The sequence below is a fragment of the Tauraco erythrolophus genome, chromosome 5, assembly GCF_009769465.1.
Source record: "Tauraco erythrolophus isolate bTauEry1 chromosome 5, bTauEry1.pri, whole genome shotgun sequence".
Lineage (NCBI taxonomy): Eukaryota > Metazoa > Chordata > Aves > Musophagiformes > Musophagidae > Tauraco > Tauraco erythrolophus.
The window spans coordinates 33,000,984-33,022,932 of NC_141469.1; the positions used below are offsets into that span (position 1 = coordinate 33,000,984).

The 21,949-nt window shown below is 39.7% G+C and overlaps 1 protein-coding gene across 3 annotated transcripts in view; it reads left to right on the forward strand.

Moving 5' to 3' along the window:
* Nucleotides 1-2,378: 2,378 nt before the first annotated feature.
* The window catches only part of AFAP1 (actin filament associated protein 1), a 65,385-nt gene continuing 45,814 nt past the window's right edge, over nucleotides 2,379-21,949 (forward strand). For all 3 annotated transcript variants that reach the window (XM_086611638.1, XM_086611639.1, XM_086611640.1), the window contains exons 1-3: nucleotides 2,379-2,505; nucleotides 7,718-7,815; nucleotides 21,550-21,658. In XM_086611638.1, coding sequence (XP_086467764.1) covers nucleotides 2,379-2,505; nucleotides 7,718-7,815; nucleotides 21,550-21,658 — 334 coding nt within the window. The remainder of the gene's footprint in view (nucleotides 2,506-7,717; nucleotides 7,816-21,549; nucleotides 21,659-21,949) is intronic.

Here is a 21,949-nt window from a genome sequence, read left to right on the forward strand (position 1 = left end):
GCAGCGGTTTCCTGTCTCCTCTTCTCTTGCTTCCCTGTCTCTTTGCCTCATAACTCCTTCTTGGTCTGTTTTCATTTCTCATTTTGCAATCTATCTGTTTATATTAGATTGTAAGCTCCTGAGTACAAGGATCTTATCTTTTTTTAATAACTGAAAACATTTATGCACACTCTGCACGTCAATGGTATCTGCTGCTTTCATCTTCTTTTCTCTCTTCCTTCCCAGAAGTGAAGGTTCTCGGCAAAGAAATGGGATTACTGTGGCACAGGGTATTCATTGGTGAGGATGAGAAGGGAGAGCTCCCTCTCAGCTTATTTACAGTCCCTTGCCTTAAAGAATCCAGAAAATATGCCATTGCAAAGAAATTTTAGTGCAGTAATATATGCCATTACTGACAGTAATTTATATGGCTGTGGAACTACTTGAAAAATATGCAGTTCTTGGACTGTATACGGATTAGATTTCAAAATGACTGCCTAGATTCTGTGGTAATGATAGCTTTTGAAATGCATGTATTATAATAAATAAGTAAATATTAAAAGATTCATATATTCCATCATTAAAATAAAGCTCGTAACAACAATAGCATACTTAAAAGCAAGAGACCACTATACTCTTAATGGAATATGCATCTTATTTCTGAAGTATATAACTTAAAAAATAACGAACAGATGATTATCTGGGTATTACTTTTTTTAGGTCATAGGTCCTCTTTCTTTTTTCTTTCTTGAGTCTTGTGATCACTTACCTCTTTGCAAATCTGAACCTATACTTTTTTGCTTCAGAAAGCTGTATGCATGTATGTTGTTATTCCATAATGTGAATGACAGTGAAAGTAATATGGTTGTTGCGGAATGTTTTGGATTTCTGATGGCCTTCTAGACAGCTTCTTGCCAGAGTAGCCAGAGCACACTGGCAGGTACAGTCTGTAAATAAATTAGAAAATCTACATTGACTTGAGACAAGAAGGGGCCAACAGTCCCTTGTAGGACCGTAGCTCACATCTGCAGGTTTCCCTGCCTGGTGCTGTGCTCAGGTGTTGGAGAAAACAAATGCATGTAGACCAAGGCTTGTTTAAACACCCATATGTATTCTCAGAAATGGAAACAAGGATACCAGGCTCACTTGGGTAAACAACTGTATCAGAGAAGGTTTTAGGAGTAGGGAAGAGCTGGTAAGGGAGTAAGCAGCAAAAAATGTACTTTTTAGAGGTCTGAAGAGGCTTAGCAGCAGTCACCCTGTTAGGCCTTGAAAAGACTACACAAACAAATGTGAATAAGTAGAGAAAAATTTAAGTAGAAGCAATTTGGAATGAGGATAGCTGCGGCCCTGAAATGATGTCTCTTCTTATCTTTTAATGAGGATAACGTCATCAGATACAGAAAGTATGGAAATGTGAACTATTCCATCCAAGATGAAACTTAAACTAAAAATAGCGAGTCTGCTTAAACGAAGGGACCAGAGAATCTCAGAATTATGAGAGAACCAAAGCATGAAAAGGAGGTTCAATACCATGGGCTTCTCATAAACCCGCTGAATAGGTATCATATGGTTCGACTGTAACAAATGTGTTTATATGTATGGTCTCAGCTACTGCAGTTATTAAGACAACGGGAGACTAAATTTAGAGGTAATTTGAAAGGAAAAAACTAGAAATGGGCTTATAAAGTTTGTTGATAAAAAAATTGAGAAACATTGAAAATACAGAGAAGGAATGTCATTTTTTGTTGAAAAAATTGGAAAGCCTTGAGATCTGGAACAGTAGAAATAGGATCAAATATGAAGTGCATCATCAGGAATCTGTGGAATAATAAGAAATTATGTGATGGGTTAGGAACTTGTCTTTGGAAGTTATAAGAAACACAAATCACTGTAAAAAAGGAATACCTGCTCTTTTTTCCTCACAGCAAAAAGAAAAATTAAGGTGAGGGAAAGAGACACTTCCCCTAAAGATCTATGAAAATATCAATTTGTCTAGAAGCTTTATCAAACTATAATTTTATTCTACAGTTAGAAATTGTTTGTTAAACGCAGAGGAACGAGAATGGCACTGCTAGAAAAACAGATGGCCACTACTCCTGCACTTAACTTTTGTCTAGTGCTGGCTTGGTGATGTGGTATGTAAAAAGAACTCTTCTCTGCATCAGTTTCGAGGTAACTGCTGCAAGTGCTGGTAGTCCTCACTAATGGACTAGTCTGTTAGTTTCACTAATGAATACAGTCTCTTTCCTGCAGGTAGGACCATACATTTTTAGAAATGCTAGAAAATAACTAGGAATGTGAATAAATGAGAATTAACTCTGTATTTTTTCTAATGGGACTGTTTAGAAAAAGTAATTCTTTTTTTTTCTTTTTTTTTTTTTTTTTTACTTTCAGCCATGGAAGAGTTAATAGTTGAGCTGCGCCTGTTTCTTGAACTTCTGGACCATGAATATCTAACTTCCACTGTCAGGGAGAAGAAGGCAGTAATAACTAACATTCTCCTGAGGATACAGTCATCAAAAGGTCAGTGTCAGGGGTGGGTTTTCTCGCTTGCAGAATGTACCGAGTAAGTCTGTGCTCAGTGAAATAGCTTTAAGGGCTAAAGACAAGCCCTAAATTGAAGCAAGACAGAAAGACAGGGTGAAGCCAAAGTGTAACTTTTCTGAATGCTTTCTTTCATGTTCAGCAATAAAATATAGGAAAAGGCATACTGGAAGTATCTTGGGTGCAGATGGGTGAATGCAGCCACGAAATTACATGCTCTATAGAATGTTTTCTCTTCTGATATAGTGATTGCTTCATTTTATTAGTGGCAGCAATGCTATTTATGAGTTTTGATGGAAAAGTAATGCTGTGTCAGGGAGTGTTGGCCACAGCACCATCTTATAGATGCGTGGGTGCTGCGTGCTTCATCTCTGTCAAATGACCCAAATCCATTAAAGGTTTGACATTGAGTTTGTGCATGACTGATATAGAAGTGCCAAACCAAAGCTGGGAGATGGCTGTCAGCATGTTTGGTTTGCATTTTGCAATTAAAGTAATAATCAGTTTCCCCTTTTCTTCCTATGTAGAAACATTTTGATTGCACAATTGCTTTTGTCTCCATCAAGATTATAGGACTCAATGCAATATAAATGATTCACTGTGTACAGCAACCTTTCCACAGAGGAAATTTCTCCTCTATTACGAGGAATATTCCTCACTGTTTCCTAACAATACTCCTATATTTCCTTACAGCAACTTTCTGTATAAAGAGGCATCTGGGGTATAAGACCTGGGCTGTAAGTCTGTCATACATTTACAGAAATACTATCAGTGGAAACCCTCAGCGTTTAGATTTTTGAAAAATACCAGAGTGTGTTGAAGAAAATTCCACATTGTGAGCAGCCACATTTCTCATTATTTGTTTCTTCTCCAGTGGTAAAAAAATATGGTCTTCTTTGATGCAGTGTTTCCTCCCTTCAGTAAAGAAATCATTTTTGCCACAACAAGATTCAAGTCCAAGGAGATCAACTTGAAAATAGTGATTGTCCTTCTTTCCATTTTGACAGACCTATCACTATTTTTACTTTGGTACTGAGAGAAGGAGGCAGGTACCAGTTTCATATATTGTGGAAGGAGGCTTCATGTTCCAAAAGCTGATCAAAATACACCAAACTCCCCAAAAACAAAACCTGTGGGTGTGAACCTGCAATTTGATATATTTAGAAACAGCTGTATTTTATAGGAGTTCAAAATAACCTCAACAATGCTGATCTGACACTGCGTGTTCTTCTTGTAATCTTGTCAACTAGATTTATTAAGAAAAACATTTGACTTCCTCAAGAAGTCGGACAACATTCTGTTGCCAACTTTGCAAACATAGGAAAGGGTTATCACGGCCTTTTCTTCCGAATTGTGGATGGTGTTTCAAGACATAAAAGATATAGCTCTACTAGTAAATTAAACAGTGCTGGGTATGTTTCTGGACCCTAGAACTCAGTTATTTATGCTGTTAAATTACAGAGTGGTCTTTGGCATGAGCTGACTCGTCTCCTCCATCAGTTCCTTGGCACGATTTAGGAGTTAGCATGGGAAAAGATCTACTCCCAACAGACAGTTCAAAATCATCACCCTCCACCCTGGTTTTGAGGGATGAAAGATTTTAACCGTATGGGTATGGATTTCTCTGTACCAGAGTGCCTTCCCAGGCATGTTTAATTTATGACTATAGATGTGCCCAAGGATAAAAAGACTCCAGGACCCTAGCCATCTACCTTTCACATCTACCGTTTAGGTTTTAAAGCCTATAACAGGATCTATAACAAGATCCATTACATCTTATTACAAGATCCATCCATTAGCAAGATCCATAGGAGATCCATATATTAAGTGGGCTTGGTTCACTGCAGTTGTTACTGAAACATTTTACCCACTTCTAGTGCCTACATTCAAGGAGATAAAATTTCAACATTTCAAAGAAAAGTCATAAAAATGATTAAAGGGTCCAGAAATATGCCTCCAAATTATCCGAAATGAGGTATCATAATTAATCTTGATGTGAAAAAGGAATGACTGAGAATGGGCTCTTAGACTGCCACAACAAAAAGCAGTGTGCAATGGCTGAATGTTTGTTTCAAAGTGGAAATAAAGCACGTTTTGAGCTTTGAAGCTATGAACTAATGGAAGAACTTATTAAGGTCTGCATGCCATTGCTGGCATTTTATCAAGATGAAAGATTTTGCTAAAAGGTATACTCTAGTTCAAACAAGAATTAATTCAAGGAAATCCCATAGTTCAGTTAAGCGAGAGGTCATAGGACTGTGCTCTCTATGTCTATAAACTCTGGTCTGTGAAACTGCAGCTTAAATAGAGTTTAAGCCAGCATGGCCTCTAAAAAAAGCATCCTGTTTCTCTCCCCAGGCTACTCACTCTTGCTCATCGTGTATTTCATCTTCCTTTCCGCTAGCACAAGTGTTATTTGCTTTTTATTTTTTTCTGGTTGAGTCCTAATGAGTGTCACTTCCCTGGTCTGGTTCAACCTGAGGCCAAACACATGCTTGTGCTGGCACAAAGGAGAGGTTGGTGCAGGGAGAGGAGCGAGGTGGGGAAGGAGAGGAGCTGCCTCCGTGGGAGCTCTGCCATCCCGCACTGGCTTCAAGTGTGTGCGAAACTACCCGGGAGTCATGGACTTTAACAGAGCTGACCCTGCTGCTTTTTTTATCAGTTATAACATCCAGTACTCCCATCCCTTTGAAACTATTCATCTCTTCATTAAAATTAAAAGCAATAAAAGATGTTTAAACCCACAGAACTCTGTAACTGAGCGGAACTGTCATTCGAAGCCTGTTTTTCAAAACATTATTTCACTCCACCCACATAACTCCATGAGAGCTCTTGGGTCGCTGGCACAGTTTAAGAGGCCTGAGGACTATTCTGAGTTCAAACTCTTTATATGCATTTGCAAAAATCAACTGTGTGAATCCAACAGGATATTCCGATTGCTGAGCAAACCATTTAAGATCAATGGGGAACGGTAATGAAGGATCTGTGCAACTGGGAACTGGCTGGGTTCTTTATAACATCTGGAAATGGACAATTATGTTTTTCTTTGTAAAGGTGTGGAAATTATTGTAATGGGCTGGTTGGCTTTTACTAAAACACTTTAAACTCAGTAAGTTCTTACTTGGGGAGTTGTTCAGAAATCTTTTGCCTTATTTTGTTACATCTCCCAAATGGATCCTGTTTTCTTCATTTAATATCTATCAAGCAGAGAGAACTGGGCCAGGCAGATGTATTCTTCAGGTCATAGCTGCCTGGCCTCGACCTACCTCACATCCAAACCGGTGGTTATTCTGAATAGCTTGGCAAAACTATAAACTTTATTTTTCTTCCTGAGCCTTGGCATGCCCAATGGATTGTAGGTCTGAACAAAACACTTGGCGTTTCCTTCTGAAACTCAGTCTTTCTTCTGAAAAACAAAGTCACAAACAGTTTATTTTGGAGTAAGAACTGTTGGTGGATTTAGTCATTTAATATGACTGTCAACATTGCCTGTTTTCTTTAAAGGGAACTGATGCCCTTATCCTATAACACTGACTTTGCTGTGTAATTTGGTAGAAGAAAATAAATATTAGTTCTTGCTTAAACACACCTAGTTTAAAATTGAGGAAAAACTAGTTTTACAGAGTCAATAGAATTCACCTGGAATACTTTTTTTATTCAGTAAAAGCCCTTCATATTTGACCTTTGATTGTTAAGGAAGGCATGGGAGATTTGAATATGGATAGCAGTCATAATATGGATTCAGTCTACATAAAGAGGAACAAGTGAAAGTTATACCAAAACCAAAATTGGAATATTTCTCAGGATTAATCCTTCTCTTGATTTGTAAGAAGAATCTGTGGCCCTTAGAGGCAGTTTATTTTATCAGTGTTGTTTTTCAATCCATGACTTCACAGCCAGTGGGTCTGGGTTATTATGACAAGAAACATTTCATCATTGATTACGTTTTTAAGAATTATATGATCTTGACCAAAAGACATCCATTTGACTATGTAAATATATATTTTAAAAACTAAACTAAACCCTAGGAGCTAAATTCAACTGAGGGATAAGCAGGGTACAATCCATTGACTGAATTTTTGCCAGAACATTGAAGAGATGCACCCTAATCTCCCTTTGATATTTAGAACAATAAACGATATCATGTTCCTATGAAGTGAGTTCAACTGGGATTTAAATTATGGTGCCAAAATCTCATAACGAGTGGCTCACTCCTCTTTTTCCCTGGGAAGGAGATGCAATAGTGATACAAAGGACTCAAAGCAGTTTTTACATTCGACTCCTTTTCCCTTTTTCAATTCACCTGGAAAACTATGGGATTATTAAAAAAACAATGAGAGGAAGAAGGAAGTGGTGGGAAAACATGCTCAGTGTGCAGTTCTGTTAATGGTGAGTTGGTTAGGGCGATGTCCCCCTAGCAGCAACATGCTCTGGGTTGGGGTGTCGTAGCATCCTGCATCTCCCAGGACTTGTGCAGTTTCGCACCACAGCTCCATGATCAGAGGCAATGGGGGACAGCAGGGAGCCTAGGGAGCACGGGTGCTGTGGGCTTGGCTGAATAGCTGTCACCAGTGCTGCAGGGGAGGAAGAGAGGCAGAGTCTCTTCTTCTGCCCTCTTCCTCTCTTTTTGGCATGAAAGATGGTTTTGGACTCCTTTCTGCGTGATGGCCTTGCCCATCCAAAATGTGCCATGGGAACAACCGTTGTTGTCTCCACTGGTCAAAGGCAGCCAGTCCCATACTGCCCACAGGCTGACAGCGTTTTATTCACTGTATGGTGCCATTGTGATGTTCACAACTGTGGTATCTTCCCCCCATAAATATTTTTATCTGTATTGTAGACACCTGGCAATGTGTTTGAATTTTAGCTGTTTAAGTCTTTCAGTTCCAGATGGATAGGCAGTTCAGAATGATTTCCTGTAATTTTTTTCTGTGTCTGGTATTTGTTGATCCAAATAGCATACATGTCATTATCATATAGAGTAAGTATGTGTTTGTTCTGCTTGATTAAATTCCTGAATTCCCAGCATTCTTCCAGTCCTGCCTTGGTAACTGCGCTTGGGAGGTAGGTTGTGAGCAGCACGGCATGCCAGATTTCGGTGTGTGACAGTCAGATATAGTGTCTACGTGTGGAAAAAATGTCCCATTTGCAACCACCAAAGTGTTAAGTGATGTCTGATGCTCTTCCATAGGTTTTGAAATAAAAGAACATGTACAGAAGCAAGAAGTTGCAAATAGTTTGCCGGCGCCTCCTCAAATGCCTCTGCCAGAAATACCTCAGCAGTGGCTGGTGAGTGTTAATTTAAAAATATAAATATATATAAGAGAGAATGTATTTGTGAGAAGCACTAACAGAAATGTTTACAAGGGGAAGGAGCCTGCAGGTCCAGGGAAATGATTATTCCTCTCAACTCCGCCTTGGTTGAAGGAATTGGGTTCAACCAACTTGGGCCAACTGCAAGGTTCTGCACATGGGTCAGGGCAATCCCAAGCACACGTACAGGCTGGGCGGAAAGTGAATTGAGAGCAACCCAGAGGAGAAGGAATTGGGAGTGCTGGTTGATGAGAAGCTCAACTTGAGCTGGCAATGTGCGCTGGCAGCCCAGAAAGCCAACCGTATGCTGGGCAGCATCCAAAGTGTGGCCAGCAGGTCGAGGGAGGTGATTCTGCCCCTCTACTCTGCTCTCGTGAGACCCCACCTGGAATACTGCATTCAGCTCTGGAGTCCCCAACATAAGAAGGACATGGAGATGTTGGAGTGGGTCCAGAGGAGGGCCATGAAGATGATCCGAGGCCTGGAGCACCTCTGCTATGAAGACAGGCTGAGAGAGTTGGGGCTGTTCAGCCTGGAGAAGACAAGGCTCCAGGGTGATCTTATTGCAGCCTTCCAGTACTTAAAGGGGGCCTACAAGAAAACTGGAGAGGGACTTTTTCCAAGGGCATGTAGTGATAGGACAAGGGGCAATGGCTTTAAACTGAAAGAGGGCGATTTAGATTAGATATGAGGAAGAAATTTTCTACAATGAAGGCAGTGAAGCACTGGAACAGGTTGCCCAGAGGAGTTGTGGCTGCCCCATCCCTGGCAGTGTTGAAGGCCGGGTTGGATGAGGCTTTAAGCAACCTGGTCTAGTGGCAGGTGTCCCTGCCCTGTGGCAGGGGAGTTGGAACTAGATGATCTTTAAGGTCCCTTCCAACCCGAAGCATTCTATGATTCTATGAACTTGCAGAAGAGAAGGCAAAAAATTCCCTGTGTTGATATAAGCCCGGGAACAGGTCACCTGCAAAGGCTGTGGAATCTCAACCTTTGTCAATTTTCAAAATTCAAGTGGCAAAAGCATGAGAAAATTAATCTAAACTTCAAAGGTTGACCTGCCTTGTGTTGGGAGATTGGCCTGGCCAAGCCCACAGGTCCCAGCCAGTTTCTTATGATTTTCATATGATTTTATTTTATGATTTGCTTTCTCTGGAGCGAGTCTTTTGAGAAGACTCTCTCTTGAGAGCTGTAAAAATGAAAGTAGGGAGTTTTAAAACGAAGGAATAATACTTCCTTTTTTAATAAAGTCTTTAGTGCCTGTCTGTACTCAGTTTCTGGGTAGGAAATTCCCTGCAGAAAAAGAAGTGTATGTTCTCCAAAATGTTTATAGCAAAGATACTGTTTGAGATCTGTAATTCAGTTCCTCCAGTTGGGAGCAGCTGTCTTGTTACAGAATAAACTATAAACAAGTTTTAGTTCTTCTCTTTTACTGACTTTACAGTAGATCTGAAGAAAACATTTGGAACTTTTTTTTTTTTTCGAGAAGCGTAAGCAGATCTTGATTTAGCCTGTTGAAAGGTGAACACAGTCTTAGCTGTAATACTGATAAATTATCCGTCTTTTTATTAATTTGTGAAAAATTTTGTGCATGGGGATAAGGACAGTTCATGGAGATCCGTGTTCATTGGCTGAAGCAAGAAATACAGATGCAGCTTATAGGGGCAGAACAATTGGATGACTGATGTTCTGCTTCATTATATTGTGTTACTCTGTTATCGCGTTTATGCCCAGTTCTAAGAGATAAACAGTAGCATCTTATGAACATAAGAACTAATTTAGCAGATCAAACTCTTGGCTAGGCTTTCATAATAACCTTTATTTGATGGGGAATAATGCTACATACTGCAGAACAAAGTAAAAAAACCCAGTAAACATGTATTATGTAGAATACCTTAATCATAGTTTCTTCCTAAGAATGCCAGCTTTCAGTTTGTGACCTGAACCAGATTATTGGGGTTTTTTTAAATTCTCATTCCTCCTAATGTAATGAGATATTCTGGAATCATTATAGGGAGGGAATCTTTATGCTACCAACATTCATATCCAGAGTTGATATATATACTGTAGCAAAATTCAACTAAAAATGATGCTAATGAAATAATTATGCAAGATTTGAATGGATGCAAAAGTGATCTTATTAAAATGCAGTGAAACCTGGAGAATCCATTTCATGGTTAACAGTGCCTGAAAATGATTATTTTTCTTTAATTCAAGATGCACATAGCATAAATTACAAGGGAAGGGGTTGATGAGAGGCAGGAAAATTATGCAAAATCCACATGCCTTTGAAATGTAGACTTCAGGTGCTAGCTTCATAAACTGAAGCTAGTTGAGATCCTCATTCTTTCATATTTATGTAGGTTCAGTTTAATAAATTGGCTCTGAAGAATCAAGTTGTTTTTCTAAAGACAACTGACCTACTTTCCATTCTCCTATACTAATGTGTAAATTTCCTTAAAGTTGGTACAGCTGCAGCAAGTGAAATGGTGTGAAGTATGAATTGGGTCCAGGAGGTCAACACTGGTTTTTGCAGTAGTTCAGTTGGGATTTTGGAGTAAAAAAATATTTCTCTGAGATACAGTGGGAATTACTGTGGAAATTGACACAGTTAGAGCTGGCTGATCTGGAGTGCGGTCTTCCCATGTTGAACCTGGCGAAGTGGAGTTTGAACATATCCCTCCCCTCTGACCTGCACATAATGCTGCAGACGCTTTCATCTTGGTGAAGTCACCAGGCTGAGGTGTTTTTTCCATAGTGACGGAAGCTGATTTTTGCCATTTTTTCTGCAGTTCTGTTGCTGCTGTCAGGCAGGAGTGGTTGGAGCCTCCCTTTCTGGTGTCAGCACCACTTTGAGATCAGCCAGGAAATGTCCCACGCCTCTCATCGTCTTTTATTATCCAAATACAGGTTACAAGTGGCACTATTTTAAGACAGTAGCACATTGTAATTTGTGAAAAAGATGACAGGCTGCTGTCATCCTGCAAAAGACCAGGTGGAGTCGGAAGGGAAGGACAAAAACATGAGCTTCTTGACCTTTGAACACCGGCGCAAGCTCAAACCTCAGTCTGACTGTTCAAAAACTTCTCCTGAAGTCACGTTGAAGTAATGGAATTGATCATTACCTGTTTTCTGGAAACCTTTCTCTATTAGAGGCTTCTTTGCTACCCTCTCATTATTATTAGATATGATCAGAGACTGTCGTATTATCTTTCTTTTTATACCAGGCTGGACATTAGTCACAGTGGCTAAGATCTAATTTTCCCTTCTGTTAATGCTCCTGCATGGTGATTTTCAACCTACCCTGAACCAATGGACTCTTAAATTTGTAGCTGATGATGCCAGGCTGTACATAATTACGTCGCTCAGTGACACAAATACTGAGCTACCTTTCCTAGCCACTTCTCGCAGACTGTTCTTTCCTAGTCAAGTGGAAGAAAACCCCTGGGCCCATCAGAGGCTAGGAAATTCTCCTCCAGGTTGCCTTTCCTCACATGGGAAGTTGGAAGTCATGTTGGTTGTATGGCACCTCTTTTTGTCAGCCATGCAGGACAGAAACTTTTTTCGCTTGCTGAATAACATCTAGTGATGGTCTCAGCCTCCATGGGAAACACAATGCGCTGCTGGAACACAGGAATTTAATGGAAGTGAGAATCAATAACTTAAATTAAACCATGCACTGTTTTAAAATCTGTTTTTAGCACATCAGTTACTGAGCGTGATGGAAATTAAAGTTTCATTTACACCACTGTTTCTTTTTATGGCACTCAAGGGATTCTGCATTCAAAAATGTTTAGTCTGAATTGATGTTTAAGCTTTTACTTATGTAAAGATGTGTGGGTGGGAAGAAATTCAATACTCCTTAAAGTAGTGCCAGGAGCCAGAATTATGTGCGGGCAGGTGCTGTGCAAGGTTTCCTTTGTAAATCCGTAAATAGACCTGCATATTTGCTCAGGCCAAATCTTGTATCAGTGTTGTTATTCATCAGCCCGTGAACAAAGAGTATAAAATTTATTTTATTTAGAGACATGCTGTTAATAGTTTAAATGAAGTCTCCGGTTATTAAAGCACATTAAAGCCCAGAGAGTTTTCCTGGCCTCAGTAGGCTTTGGACCAGGTCTTAAAATTGAGGAACAAATTTGGACCTTGGATATACTTGAATAAAGCGAATCACTAAGCACACGATCTGTCAGTAATTCTCTTCTTCTGTATACATTCCTTTGCCGACATCTGGTCTAGCAGACTTTCTGTCAGGCTTAGAAAGCACAAATATTCTCTTGCTTTAGCCTGTGCATACAGCTCCTTCAGATGGCTGGCAAAGTAAAAGCTGCAGATAAAGGATGTGAGCTTAAGGACAACTCCGAGCCCTCCTGCAGAACTGAAACCCCACTTGCCTGGGTGTGTTAACATGTCCTTGCGAGCGTGAACACAGTGCCAGCAGCTAGAGAAGCTGTGCCTGGGTCAGCAGCGGAGGAGGGCACCGTGTTTGAAATAGTCATATTGATTGAACCTGCTTACTGCGAGGCTTGTGCCTTTTAGCCTGCTTTCGCTATCTCTACTTCAGCAGCTACTTTTATGGTAGTTCCCTGCGCTTGACAGGCAAGAAGCAGTGCTAGGTGATGGGTTTGAAGGAATAATAGAGGCAATGCTCTCAATGTACCTCACAGTGCTGTCAATGGTTTAACACCTGGGATCCCATCATTGCGCTATCACCAAGTTACCTTGAAGTACATTTTCCACTGAGGCAATAGAACGAGATCCAGTGTGTCCTGCTGCTCAGATGCGCCTGAGGATTACTGGTATAAATTATCCACAGCATGACAGTGACAGAACACTTCTAGCCTCCAAGCATTTGGTTGTCACATTACATCTGACAAGTCGATTTCAGCACACTGCGAAGTCCAACAAAATCAAATACAAACAGCACTCTTAGCTATTTTGCATGATTGTCACAGTAAAATTGAGTATATGTTTTATTTTTCTTGGAATATTGACAATTTAATAATTATTTAACCGCAACAAGTGTCCAGCAAGATGCCAGAACCCCTGTAGATATAAATCAAAAGGATAGGTCGTCTTCCTCCAACCCTTTCCTGCAACGTACGCAGTCGCTCTGTAGGAGTGTTTCATATAAATGGGTTTCCTATTGTGGAGAAGCAATTTGACGGCCTTCCTTTATCTGGCTGCCTGTCAGATATACTCACAGATATTTATTAGAAAATGCTGAAAGGAGACAGTGTCCTTGGAGAAGATAAAAATCATTCTGAAATCAAAAGGATTTTTAAGGTGATGTATCACCAATTACATTAATCACTCTTTGAACAACAACCAAAAAAGTTCTAGTCTTAAAGGTTCTTCTAAAATGTGCTAGTGCTAAGAAAAGCGAGGGGCTCATGTGCCAGGTGGGTACTTATGAATCTTTATTTCATCTAGTGTTTTTTCCAAACAGTTTTGAAAACCAGTTTTTACTCTCTGTTCTTCTTAAAAGATAATCTTAAGATAATAGTACCCTTGGAGATTTTCTCCTTGCAGAAGAATTTTTAAAGCCACGAAAATGAATTCAACAAAAATTCAGCTGTTTCATTCAGAGCTGGCTAATAGCTTCGGTTTGAACAAATCTCAACAAGTTCTTCCATAATGAAGGAACAAGTAAAGGGGTTTTTTGATTATTCAGTGCAGTCACTCTTAACTGCAGGCAATTATAGAATATTAACCCTTTCAGAAACTTACCAAAATCTATTTACTAGCCCTTAGCTTTCTTTAAGTCACTGTTTCAATTTGAAAGGCTGTTCCACCATCCCAGTGTTCATTGCCAGCCTTTGTCCTTGTGTTTAAGCAGCTTTTTTTCTTCACCTTGGTACCTGTGCCCCAGGTATCCTTTGAAATCATGATCGCTTTTCTCTCAGGCTTCATTTCACTCCTCTGCGTGTAAGAAAAGGTCTATCAGTTGCATTTTGAGCTGTAGTTTAATTCCATTGAACTACTTCCCATGTCAATATTTCTCCTATGCACCTGCTGTAGGTTCATGTTCTAGTTTGATCATGAGTGACCAGAACAGCAGAATCTTTTGGACATCATTCAGTTGTGGAATACTTTCCATCACCATATGTCATTGCATAAAGTTTAAGGACAAAGAAATGTTTGCAGCCTCTTTTTTGTTGATCATGTCTTGCAGGACATTGTAGTTGCCATTCTCATTTTCTCTGAGTGGGGTTGGTGCCTTATTGTTGATGATTGTTTTCATATTTGCAAGTGGTATCACAGAAAAATTTTATTTAAAGTAATTTCTTTCTCAGGTCACTTATGATATACCTTTATAACAATGCACTATATTTCAAAGTTTTCTTCGTGTCTAAGCTGCCAGAATGAGAAATTCCTGGCTACCTTTAACTAGAATTCACATTTAAACTGGATAAGCTTAGATCAGGTTTAGTGTAGGATTGAGCTGCTTCATTGTGAAGCTGTATGCCCTCTGGTCTGTCTTTTCTAGATGCTGATGATCTTTGACCTTCGTAGAAGAAAGCTATTAAATTTCTAATGCCACAGATTTGGTAGGATATTTTCGCACCATTTTTCATAACATGCTCACACTTGTGGCCTCAGGTTTTTGGGTTATTGTGTCTATGCTATAACCATTCATAAAACACCCTCCCCGTGCTGATAGTTAGGGACCAGCCTATGTGCTTTCCTAAACCTGCTCATTAATGTGCTGTGCACAAACACACAGGAGAAGAATTAGGCCAGTAAGTACCAAAGTCTTCTCTTGTTTTCGTTTGATGCAGCACTCAGGCCCTTAGAGAATATTGTTCCAGTGGAAATGGTGTTACCCACCCTTTTCGCACCATATCTCCTTGTCTTGCCAGCACTGTCGTATGATGTACCTGGATGAGCTTATTAGCTCCTGGAATAGGAAGGTGATTTTGTCTTTGCTGAGGAATACAGATACTTCTTTGAGCACAATTGAAAGAACCACCTCTGAGGGCCCCATACTGCTTAAAATACAAATTCATCTTTCTCATGTAATATGCATGAAAGTGTTCCCCAGCATTAATTAAAGCCCGTTTCTCTTCTTGGTACACCCAGACCCTTTGCTTGATACGAGTCAACTCTGTTGTTTTGTCTGAGTGATAGTTCCAACTGGCTGTGTAATAATCTTTTATTATAAAATCTGAATGATATAGAAATATTGTAGGGTTTTTTCTGGCTCATTCTTTTTCAGTTTTCAATTATTTCCTTGGATATTCTGTTACTTTCATGGAGTCTAGAGTTTATTTCCATTCCTGTCTTCCACTGAGTTTGAGTGTAACTCCTTTCACCTACATGTCCTTTCAGTGGTGCATTCTATGCTTCAGTGTTTTCGGTTTTATTTAATATCTCAAATGTTAATTAAATACAATGGCAAGAACTGAGACTTAAGCTTATGCCTGGGTTCTGCTGCAGGCTGACCTTAACATCAGAGAGATACAAGAACCAACTGGGTTCTCTGCTCGGTCGATATACTGTATTGGTTTCTGACTCTTTCTGTTTGATCCTCTTTATTGTCATCACATCTTCACCTTCTTGTTGCTTAGGTAAAGGGGTTATTGGGTTATCTAAGCAGAACTCAGATGTGCTGTATTTTGTGAAATGGTAACTCATTTCCTGGTGAGACTCCTGTGTAAATGCTCTCCAGACAATCTTCAGATCAAACCGTGGAGCCATAGTACGCCCTGATTCATTCCTTAAATGCAAGCAAGTCTGTTCAGATCCCTTTCTCATCTTCAGGCAGTGCTTTCTGAGGCTACAATCTGTTTGCAGTCACTATACTTTACATACTAAGCACTTTTCCAGAGATACCTTTAATTAAGCATTCACCCCTGAGTCAGCAGACACACACTTAGGCGGTGTCAGATGTACCTCCAGGATCTGGAGGACAGCGTGCAAAGTGTGTACCTTCTTTTGTTCTTAGTCTTGAACCCTAAACAAAAGCTTCGCTTGTGCTTATACTCATCCTCCACCTGGTAGTCACTCCTGCTGGTGTTTCCTCCTTGCCTTCATCTCTTCAGTGCTGTGGCAGGAGCTGGTGGATTGCCACTTCAGCTCTTTGTAGGATCGCTGGGGTTTGCTGGGCTTCCCATCATGTCTGACTCCGGCTGTTGGTTTCTGGGGCAGTTCCTTTTGGGTTTTCCCTGGTGGCACCGGTGTCCCCCAGGCGTGTGCTGTAACTGCTTGGGTACGCTCTGCAGTGGTTGGGTGGGACTCTGCCAAGAGCCCACCAGGCAGCCAGGTTACCCACCTCGTGGTGGGACTGGCAGGATTAGTCTGTTCCAAAAAGCTGAGTTTGGTGTCTGGCTGAGTTTTACTGCCTTTGTCAGTTGTGCTCAGAAGCTGAAAAGAGAAGTTGTTAGACTTCTTTCACATTATTTGGCTCCTGGTTTTCTAAGGTCCAGCTGACAAGCTGAGAAATTAATAACCTTAACATACGGAGCTGAGATTGAATGAAGAATTCTTCTCAGCTTTGGCTGTCTGTGCTCGGGCTAGTATTTCACTCTTGCACAGCTTGATGTGCTCTTAATGTCCCATATAGTCAGTGCTTTTGTCCTGAATAAATCCAAGGTCCTCAATAGCTGGCACTAAATGGTGATTTCTTTTTAGTGGCTTAGCAATTTTATCTGAAGGCTTTCATACCAAGTGTGTGGAAAGTACCCAATTTCCAGCCTTTACAGTGGAATGAAGAAGCCTGCTTGAAATGTGCTGTCAGTCATTTTGCCAGTTGCATTGGTATTCAGTTTGTTGGGATTTTTTTTTTGGCTTTCTGAACATCCCTGTTTTCACATGTGGGGAAAGGGATCATAAATGCATTCCCTCTCCCAGGCTGAGGATGCCGTGGGGTTGTGCAGAGGTCAGGTCTAAGCTTGCTCCAAAGCAAATGGCACGTGCATGTGTCAAGGTTTCTTCTTGACAGCCCACATTTGCCTGCTGGCTTCTGAATAGCTTTATTCTGCATCACCAGTGTGTGACCACTTTTCCAGTCTCATGTTGCTGCTTTTCAGTGTTGAGGGGTTGCGTAGCAGCTGGCTCCGCAGCCCGGCTGGATCCGAATCGGTGGTTGATCTAAGAACACACGTGCGAGCATGGCCCTTGGATTGCTGGCAGCCTTTGCCTGCAGCGCGGGTGTACTGACATCTCTGCCTCTGCTAAAGTCACTGCTTTCCCCTGGAAATCTCCACGTCCTAAATCATTGCATAAAGGGAGGTGTTTCTTACTATTTCCTACAGAGTGGAAGTCTTCATTGGAGTGTAAAGTGATTTTTATATCCTCAGGTCCCTATACGATGACATTAATTTTCCTCTGTGTTTCGTGCTGCTGTCCACACTGTACACTTTCATATCATCAGCAGATACCAGCTAGACTATCCCTAAAAAAAATGCTCCTGCCTGTCTTGGTAGGTACCCTTGGACAGAACAGGGAAATAAAGTATTTTATCTCCTAGGATAAAGAACGAAAGAGTTCATTTGTGGTCTGTGAAACAGAGGAGCAGGTGGAGGGGAAGATCATAGCGTGCTGTAAAATTAATATTTCCAGGAAGACTGTTTCATAGTGTCTAGAAGAATGAGTTTTACTATCAAGGTAAATATTGCTTGTTATTTGGAGATATTTGTTTGTTTCTCTCAACAATCCCTCCTGTAAACTGGAGTTGGGCATCCTGTGCACAGTCCAGTCTTTAATGTCTTCAGACATCTCAAGTCTGTAGCGTAATTTTCACCCCATTCGCTGCTTCATTTCAAATAAAGCATCTCTCATTTAGTCTCAGACCCAGCACCTGACAACACCTTTATCAGTATTGTTTCAGTGTTACTGGTATTATTCTGGGCAACAGTATGTCACTCATCTTTGTCTCTTTTCCTCCAGTGAAGTAAAAATACTGGTAGATTTTTTCCTCACTTTTTATTCCTGTGAGAAAACAAGGTTATTAGTCTTGAAAGGCAGCATTCTCTAGTTTTCTTCCCTGTGGCCTGTCATAAAAAAAAAAATAAAATCATGCTAATGCCTTCTTTGCAGATTGCCAGGTTTTTCCTCCTGATACCACTCAAACTACACATGTTCTAGCGTTTTCGAGACTTAATCCTTTTATAGAATACGTAAATAGTTTTGTGAGTTTTGTGGCCTTTTTATTTTTCAGGTAAACTAATGAGAATTTATTGAATCAATAATTATTTCAGTTCATAATTCATTACTTCATCAAAATTCTTCCACTAAAAAACTGCCGAGTTGAAAGAATTAAACCATACAGCTAGCCATAGTAAAAGAATTGAAGTATTATAAGTAAGTAATATCAGAATGCTCAAATGTACTTTTTACATTTCTATATGCTTACATATTCCGTAGCTCCCAAAAGATGTAGCTGTTTATGGTACGGATTTGAGCAAGGTATTTTTATTTTGTATTTAATCAGTTGGATTTTCTTTCAATATTGAAGCAACCTTGCTTTAATCAGAAAGTATTTAATGTTGGATGTTTCTGTTTCTCCTAATAATTAAAAAAAAAAGTTTTATAATTGTTTTCAACTTTTTTATGGCAAGCACTGCAAAATACATTTCAGAAAGGAGGGCCTGGTTAATTCAGCAATGGATTCCATCTGTGTTGACATTGGCTGCACAGCCCAGCCCGCCCCAGCTGTATGAAGTAACTGGTGCTCCAGCAGGTCGAATTCAGACAAGCTCCATTTGTGTTTCATTTCCTTTTTTCTTTCTTTCTGAATAACATTTTGTCTAAAAACAAGGATTTTTTTTTTCCTCCCTGATCTTTATTGGAACCTCTTATTTGTTTCTGGATAAAAGATAGCTTTGAAACCTTGATGCTGTGTCAAGTCAAAATTGGATTGACTTTCAGGATGGATATTTCCTGGGTGAATTAGGTTTAATAATGATAGGAATTTCATATATTGTATGTACACCTGATGGGGAGAACAGTTTAAGTCTAGACCAAGATATTAATATATCTGTCTTATGAAAGGGGTGGCATGAATCTACACTGCCTCAGGAGCAAACCTTGACCCCAACTCACTTGAGCAAGGCTCTGCCCACCTGTGTGAAGGGAGAAAATACAAACTCTTTGGAGACAGTTCCCTATTGTGTCTTGCAGTTCAGACCACGCAGAGCTGATGCATGCAGGTATGGAGGGCAAAATTCATAATGTGCTGTCAATTTTCCAATGTTAATGAACATCATAGAATATTTTTTCATGTCCCTTTCACCTGTTGCACAGCAGCAGCTAACCTGGAAAGACTCATTTATTTTATGATTATGTGCAGATTTGCAATTTGTTTTTTCTTTTCAGCTAAAAGTCGTATTTTTTCATTATTTTGCTTCTTTGACAGATAATTCCTCTAGCAAAACTAGTCTGTGAGGAAAGCTCATTTGGGTTCATGCTGTAGATAACACTAATTGCTATCTCTTATCTGTAATTGAGTGTGACATATGAAATTGTCTGTATCATTTGATACAGAAGTAATATTAGTGTAAATCTCAATCTGACCAAGAATTTCTGTCCTCAGTCATGAATCAGTTCATTGTTCATGAGGAAGTTTCTGATTTTACTCAGTGCACAAAGGGAAGTCGGCACTGGAGGAGCTGAAGGGCAGGTTTAGTCACCAGCTCCTGCTCTTCGGGAATACACAAACACTTACCTGCAAGGTGGAATAAACTACTTGATATGAATTTAACTACAGAGCACGCTAAGGGTGGAACTCGTCTTGCCGATGTTGTTAAGAATTAGGTGTCTGGCGTAGGTGTGTAATCAGCAAGGAGATTTGGAGATGTCTAGCTTTGAAATATGCAAAGGTGAATCCAGCCCTGAAAGTGCCCACAGAAGTAATTTCATTACAGCTAATGCCACATGTTATTAAAGCTCAGGTTCCTCCTGGGTAACTTTAGGTCTGTAGCAAAAGAGGAGTCTAGTCACTGTGGCTTCATCTGTATTATGTGGAAGAAGTTTCTATGCCTCTACTAGACTGTAGAGGCATAGCAAAGCCCTTCCTGACTAGTTTCTTACTTTAGTATCTCTGTTTGTTCCCTGAGTTTAGACTGGATCACTCCAATGCAGATAAAGACCATTATATCTCTTTCATGACATGAAAAAGGAGAAAGTTGCATTGAAAAAATGTTACTGCAGAAATGAGACGCTATCTAATTTATGTTTGCGTAATCGTAGAATAAACCACTGGTGTTGGAAAAAGACCTCAATATTTTCTCTAATATGAAAACATGGAACTTAAAAGCTGTGGCAAATATGAATGAGTTCTATAAAATAAAGTTGTTTTGGTACTTGTTAAGGAAATAGAACAGTAGAGTCATATGGAAGAAGTCACAGAGCAGTAAATTTACTTTGTTTCTGTATCAACATACCAGCAGTCAGTCAGTTTTAAATTTAAAACAGGTTTATATTTAGAAAAGAAGCAGTTTAGAATTTGACCTGGTATTTAAAATATTTATTTTATCATATAATAGTTTCTTGATGTTCCAAACTTTTCATTGGTTGTAGCTCAGTTTGCGCTATGTAGAAACAGCATTTTAAAAATTAATGTCTATATTAAGAATTGATTTACTATTGAAAACCAAAATGCATCTTGAAAATATAGTCTAAATTATCTGTCCTTGATCTCTGCTAGCCCAGGCTATTTAGCTTTTCTAAACTGTCCAACCAAACTGCTGTAATATGAATTATTTTAGGTGTAAAATACTAATAAATAAGCCTTAACACTGTAAAATGGCCTATGCACTGAAATCTCTTCCCTACATAGACCCTTTAAACTAATAGTTCTTAAATAGAGAACTATATCTTTTCAACATTTTTACCACTTAATACTGTTGTAGAAATTACTTATTTTAATGTAGCTTTTATCTTGATTTTGCCATCCTTAACAATGGCAAGTAGGATCCTACTGTGTTTATATCCCCAAAGAACTTAGTTGGAGGACATGCAAGAAAGTTTGAATTCCTTATCATGAGTGGAAGTAAAGTTCTTTACAATAACGATACATTTTAAAATGTATCATTATGTTATGAAGCATAATTAAGTCACTTTATTGCTTCAAATCTCAACCTCTAGTTATTATTGTTTAATTATAACAACATACGAGGAAGTTGAGATTTAGGCTTGTTTCCCGTCCAAAAGATGCTACCCTGCAGAACAGACCTTATTCAAAGGACGAAGTCTTCCAATACCTAAAGCGGACCTACAAGAAAGCTGGAGAGGGACTTTTTACAAGGGCATGTAGTGATAGGACAAGGGCCAATGGATTTAAACTGAAGGAGGGTAGATTTAGATTAGATCTAAGCAAGAAATTCTTCACTCTGAGGACGGTAAGGCGCTGGAACAGGTTGCCCAGAGAAGTTGTGGCTACCCCATCCCTGGAAGTGTTCAAGGCCAGGTTGGATGAGGCTTTGAGCAACCTGATCTAGTGGAGGGTTTACCTGCCCATGGCAGGGGGGTTGGAACTAGATGATCTTGAAGGTCCCTTCCAACCCAAATTCTATGATTCTGTGACAACATTGCATTCACCCCTCCAGAGCCTTGCCTTTAGAGACAGTTAACATAAGAAATCATCACAAGAGCAGCCATTGAGTTTTTAAGGCTTGTAATATTAGTACTGATCATGAGCAGACGTTTTGATGATGTTCAATTTAACACCTTGTTGCTTTGTAGTCACTTTTTCTTTTTTACTTCATTTAGCCACCAGATAATGGGCCTCCACCATTACCAACATCTTCCCTTCCTGAAGGCTATTATGAAGAGGCAGTGCCACTTAGTCCTGGGAAGGCTCCTGAGTACATCACTTCCAGTGAGTAATATATATCTAAAATAGTTTCTCAAGAATTGGTAATTCCAGTGTCCTTCAGCTTTTTTAGTATTTGACACCTACATCTCTTTTAGTGCTGTGGTGGTGTGTTGTAAGCATGGCTTTGACCATCTGGGGCTGGTTCTGGTTATCCTCACAGACCACAGAATCATAGAATCATCTGGTTGGAAGAGACCTTCAAGATCATCGAGTCCAACCATTCACCCTGCACTGTCAGGGTCCCTAAACCATGTTGCTCAACACCAAATCTGCACGTTTTTTAAACACCTCCAG